The sequence below is a fragment of the Gouania willdenowi genome, chromosome 21 (assembly GCF_900634775.1).
Source record: "Gouania willdenowi chromosome 21, fGouWil2.1, whole genome shotgun sequence".
NCBI classification, from domain to species: domain Eukaryota; kingdom Metazoa; phylum Chordata; class Actinopteri; order Blenniiformes; family Gobiesocidae; genus Gouania; species Gouania willdenowi.
Window position 1 is genome coordinate 32,607,832 of NC_041064.1, and position 6,000 is coordinate 32,613,831.

Below are 6,000 nucleotides of genomic sequence, written 5' to 3' on the forward strand. Positions count from 1 at the left end.
TGGGCACAGATCATTAGTTTGGTTGTTTACACATGACGTCACTTGCTGCAGCAGTAAACAGTAAACAACCGGTCCGAGCTGACGTCACGCCTCAGACAACCTGTCAATCGATTTGGGGGGCGGGAGTAAAACTTTTTTTTTTTTTTTTTTTTTTTTTTTAATATTCATTAAAACTAGACTAACTAATTATTAATAATACTACCAAGTTTAGTTTGCTAATAATATCAGGGCTTTGAATGTTTAATTAATATTAAAATAAATAAATAAATAAATAAATCTTTTCTAATTTTGGCAGGCCCCGCAACCCTGACAAACCGGAATAAGAGGGTCTGAAATGGATGGATGTAATTTTGGCGGCGCCCCTAGCATTTGCCTATACTGCCTATGCCACGGGCCGGCCCTGCCCGGGGTCTATATATACGTTTCCGTATGGATTTAGAGTTATTGGTTAATGTTTTACTAATCTTAGCCAAATTATTTATTCATAATGCCAAACTTTTAAGACCCTTAAAATGTTTCTCTTAAATGAATTTCAACTTTACATCAAATCCCTAAAATTTATGGAATCCAAACCAGCCAAAGACCTCTAATCTTTATTCAAAAATGATATATAAATGATGAATACCAAACCCGCTTAATTTAAAATGAATAAATAAAAAAACGTAAAAAATCAAAAAAGGAAAAATCAAAATGAAAAACAAATTTGATAAATATAGGTGGCAAAAAATACAACAGTTTAAATATGAATACGAATATGAATACATCAATAAATAAATAAATAAATAAATTTAAAAATTTAAAAATTGTGTTAAAAAAAAAAAAAAATAGATTGATAAATAAAAGTGGAAATAAAAAAAATATCCAAATATAATTTATTTTAATTTTATGTTTAAACTTTTATTCATTTAATCATTAATAATTTTTGTTTGTGTTTTTATTCTTTTATTCATTTATTTAAAATGTTTGGTCCTCCATAGAAAAACACTGGCCTACGTAAATGTTTGTATTTTTATTTGTCATATAAAACGTCTAGATTGTCCTTATTTATGCTCACAAATAAAAACAAAAATAGAGCGTGTATCTTGAAAAGTGTGTGCGTAACGTGGCGTAGCCATAGAAACGAGGTGGATGCGTCAGTTAAAGTCACCTACTGACCTTCAACGTTCTTAGTGAGCAGCGACAGACGGTGAGAGCAGAGCTGTGAGCATCTTTGACCAGAGACAGGAGCGAAAAGTTTACTTTAAACTTCTGACCAGGACCAGAAAAGGACTTTTAAAAACAGGAAACCAGAAAAGTAAGACCATGATATGATTTGGTTTTGGTTCGTTTTAACAGCCAATGACGTTCAGTCAGTCACTGACTGAGTGAAATGTCGTTACCAACCATGGAAGCTGTTTGCATTGTTTGAATATTTTCTTCATTTATTTACATTGATACATACTTTATTTCCTACATTGATTATTTTCTTCATGTAGATTAATTTTCTGTTATTTAAGTTTAAATAGCTTTTTTTTCTTTTTTCATCGTATTACATTATGATTTTATTCACAGATTATGCATGTCCAAAGTTTCAAAAACTTAATAAAACTTAGCATTAAATCACACATTACTGCACAAAACTCTCTGTTTAATAATGCTTTATGCATAATTAATAAATGACTGTGTGGAGGTTGTGGAAACAACCAGACAAGTAGGCTAGAATACATCCAATAATTATTTTTCTTATTCAAAAGCCTCCTGTGGACAAGTGTTGCAACTTATTACATGAAAATAATATTTAAAAAATGCATCTGCTTTGACCAATGTCATTGTGCTGTCCATAGATACTAAAAATAGAAAATAAATGAGTAGATAAATGATAAATAAATAAATTCCTTAAAAGAAAGCAGTGCTGAACATCCATAGAGTGATATACAATACTCACTGCACAAATGAAGTATTTATTTATGTTTTGTCTGTATATGTTGTAAAAGGTTAACATTACTTGTAGTGCAATCTTTTTGCAACATTTATGCATGTTTTATTCTTGCAAAATATATTAACAAATACATTTATTATATTGCTTTATTGTGACCATCACCAGTCCTCCCTAAGGAAGGGTAAGCTAAACTTTATATGGGGAGAATTTAATTGACTTGTTTATTTTTGAATATGCAAAAAAAATAATGAAAATGGGGAAAAAATACCAAAACATTTGAACATAAGACATTGAATACAGAAGTATAATTTATAAACTCTTACTCTTTCTTCTAATCCTTGATGAGATAATTCTGTAGATTATTATTGTGGCGCTCTGCATGACTCATGTAAAGTGCTTGTAAATATCACTGATCTTAATGCTTACATTACTTTAACCTTTGTTACTAATACATGTCACTGATCTACTCACTGAACCTCTTTCCTCCCTCAGAGTCTGGAGAATATTTTGTGGCCTATTGATCAGTGAGATGTGGGCCCAGAACAGCACGTTCAGCCGGTAAGAACCTGGACACGCCCTTCCTGTTCTTCTGTAGAATTCTCTACTTAACAATGTTGATGTGTTGTTGATGGTTCTTTAAATATGGATGTCATTTTGCTCTTTAGGATGATACTTTTTCATACTGGCCTGAGGACTATGATGACGGGTACGGGGCCCAACAAATAAATGGCCAGTACATTGCCCAACTGCTTCAGGACCAAACAACGTTCTCTGACGACCAGGACGGGGCTCCAAACTATGAAGACCTGACAACCGTTGATGTCTTGTCTATTGCAGAGTACTGCCACCCACAAAATCCTTACCCTACAACCATCAACCCCATTCCTAATGATGTGCACATGCAGGCCCAACAATATATTGAGCTCCAAACCTTCATCCCCCCGGCTGTGTCTGCTATGACAGTAAGATCTCTGTTTAACACAGTTCTTAATGTATTTCTGTAGATCTTTGTATTGATGCTATGATGGGAACTCTAACATTCACATGTTTTTGTGTCTCCAGGATAATGGACTTCCAGTGTTCACTGCAGGGATGAATCCACTTCCCACTTTTGGAGGACAGTAAGTAAAGCAAACAAACAGACGTGTTCAAACGCAGACGTTACTTCACATGTGACATGATTTCTGATCCAGTGTGTTTGTGTTTTAATCTTTGTAGGAATGAGAATGATGTTGTTTCAATCGTGCAACCAGAACCCCCAGAAGTCCCAGCAGTCCCAGCACCCCCAGTGAAGGCTCCAGTCTTAAAGTGAGTGTCCTGAAGTTGTTTTCATCGTACATGTCTTTCTTGTGACTGACTCTGGATCATGCTCTGCTCACTGTTAACATGTGCTCTTATACTGTGTATTTGTGTTTTGTTCCTTCAGAAAGGTGAACAAGCGTAAGGCGGAGAAGGTGGAAGAGGGGCCGTACATAAAAAAGCCCCCCAATGCCTTCATGCTGTTTCTCAAAGAGCACAGGAAGTCTGCGGAGGAAGATCTGGGCGTGAGGACGAGCGCTGTCGTCAACAAATTCCTCGGTGAACGGGTGAGTTTGTTTTTCCTCCATGAATGATCTGTGATCTTTAAACTCTTTAGTCTTCAGTGTGTGTTAGTGACACTTTTCTTGTTTTCCATCAACAGTGGAAGTCATTGCCAGCGGAGGACAAAGATCAGTATAATACTGAGGCCAAACGTTGTGCTTTGCTCCACCTCGAGCAGAACCCCGACTGGACCAACAGAAAGAACTATGTAAGTCTACCCTGCAGACATGTTGCCACAGCAACCTTAAAGGTGATGGAACAGTGACTGTGAAAGTGTTTCATCAGCTAACTTAAACTTTTATGTGTTTGGTTTTAGGCAAAGAAAAGGAGACTAACTCGGAGAGTGGGCGTGTCCACGTGTTAGAGACGTTCGTCCTGCTATGACACTGGAACTACGGCTGAAGTCTATGGAATCAGGACAATATCACAATGAATGAACTCTTGCAGGGTTTATCACAAATGCACATGCTTGATTTTGCAAATATATATTTTATGCACACTTATAAATTCTGAAATGCACACGCTCTACTTCACATATATTATTCTGAGGCACACATGTAATATAAATCCAGAGATAATGCAAATTGCTGTTTCATCAGCTAACTTAAAATTTTATGTGTTTTGTTTTAGGCAAAGAAAAGGAAACAAATTCGGAGAGTGGGCGTGTCCTCGTGTTAGACGCGTTCGTCCTGCTACGACACTGGAACTACGGCTGAAGTCTGAGTTCAGAGATACGTCCGGGAGCTGCAACCGTTCTGAAATCCACCCTTGCTTAAACTTCTTACAGTCATTTTTTGTAGTTGATGATTCAACAGCTTCTGTCACCATCATGTGACACATTGTACATTTTGTGAATGAAATATGAAATAAAAAATTGTAACTACCATTTTTTTATGTAATCAATTCAACCTAATAACACTACATCCATCACAAACCACATAGTGTGTGACACTTTAAATGGCAGTGGGCGACAGCACTAGGAGATCATATCAGCTGCTGTTGTATTTGTGTAAATGTAGTTATTAACCATTGTGATCTGCTGACCTTGGCATACTTACAAAGTATTCTACACTTCCTTAAATATACTTTATAACCAGTGGTGGGTAGAGGAAACAACAACGGTACTCAAGTAAAAGTACTGTTACTTCATCAGTCATCTTCTGATCAAGAGGTTGGGGGTTTGATCCCAGTCTATGTGTTGGGCAAGACACTGAGCCCTAAGTTGCTCTCAGTGGTTGACCCATGGCAGCTCAGTCTCATTGGTGGGTGAATGAGTTGAAATTGTAAAGTGCTTTGGGACGACTTCAGTGTAAACATAAAAGCACTTTATAAATCAAGTTCATTTACCATTTTTAAAAGTACTTGTACTTGAGTAACAGTAAAAAAGTACCTCATAACAAAAACTTCTCAAGTAACTTCAGATACATTTTATTACTTCCAGAACAAACCATTAGTCCCTGAATGAAATACATGAATACATTCATTAAAAATAAAACATAGCCTAAAAACAGAATCAACATAAAGTGTGTATATCAGTGGTTCCCAAATTTTTCTGGGTCGTGACCTCAGAGTCTTTTTTTCTCTAGCTTTATGATGAAATTTGTTTTTCTGTTACAAATACAAAGTAGTAAATATTAGTGTACAAAGTGTTAATATGAGTCAGCTCAGTTATTTTTTATACTGCATTTTATTTGAACTATATTTATATTAGAGAGAGTGAAATATAATAGTTGTCTGAGATTGTTTGTGGTGTTTCAATTTGAAAAACAATAATAAATATTTAAGCTCTTTCAGCTTAGTCCCAGGGTCTATTGATATGTTTCCGTATGGATTTAAACTTAATGGTAAATGTCTTACTAATCTGAGCCAAATTTTTATTCATAGTGCCAATTTTTTCAAGACCCTTAAAATGTTTCTCTTAAATGAATTTCAACTTTACATTAAATCATTACAATATTAAACATAAAACAAAACTTTACAATTGTTTGAGATTGTGTGTGGTGTTTTAATTTGAAAAAGAATAATTCATTTTTAAGCTCTTTCAGCTTCTTCTTACACTGCATGTCTATTTCTCTGATGTTATGGATTGTTTTTTAAATTGTGCAAAATAGATAAATAAAAACAATAATTATTATTACTAAACGCTTCAGGCGACCCCACATTGGGTCACGACCCCAAGATTGAAAAACTCTGGTGTGTATATAAATATATTCAAATATATTCAAATACATTCAAGAACCCCAGGGATTTTATAGCCTTGACTGGGTTCAGGAATCAATGGGATTTTTTAAAATCACAAATTCAAAAGGGATCAATCATTAAAAAATAAATGAATAATGCAAGTTAGACGATATAATGTGTTGTTTTTGTTTCTTAATTTTAAAACTTGTGTTTAATGCATTGGACAATCATTTAAAAGGCTGTGAGGTTTTCTCTTATCTTACTACGAGTGCTTTCGAGTCTTGACCACAGAGAATTTGCGAGATAAGAAACCAATGGAA

At 34.9% G+C, this 6,000-nt stretch overlaps 1 protein-coding gene across 1 annotated transcript; it reads left to right on the forward strand.

Moving 5' to 3' along the window:
* The first annotated feature begins 2,461 nt into the window (after positions 1-2,461).
* Positions 2,462-4,280, forward strand: LOC114454671 (transcription factor 7-like 1). The gene is made up of 7 exons (XM_028435296.1): positions 2,462-2,476; positions 2,584-2,880; positions 2,981-3,039; positions 3,137-3,226; positions 3,345-3,504; positions 3,600-3,707; positions 3,816-4,280. The coding sequence occupies exons 2-7, from the start codon at positions 2,818-2,820 to the stop codon at positions 3,861-3,863; spliced, it is 528 nt and encodes a 175-aa protein (XP_028291097.1). The 5' UTR covers positions 2,462-2,476; positions 2,584-2,817; the 3' UTR covers positions 3,864-4,280.
* Positions 4,281-6,000: the final 1,720 nt, after the last annotated feature.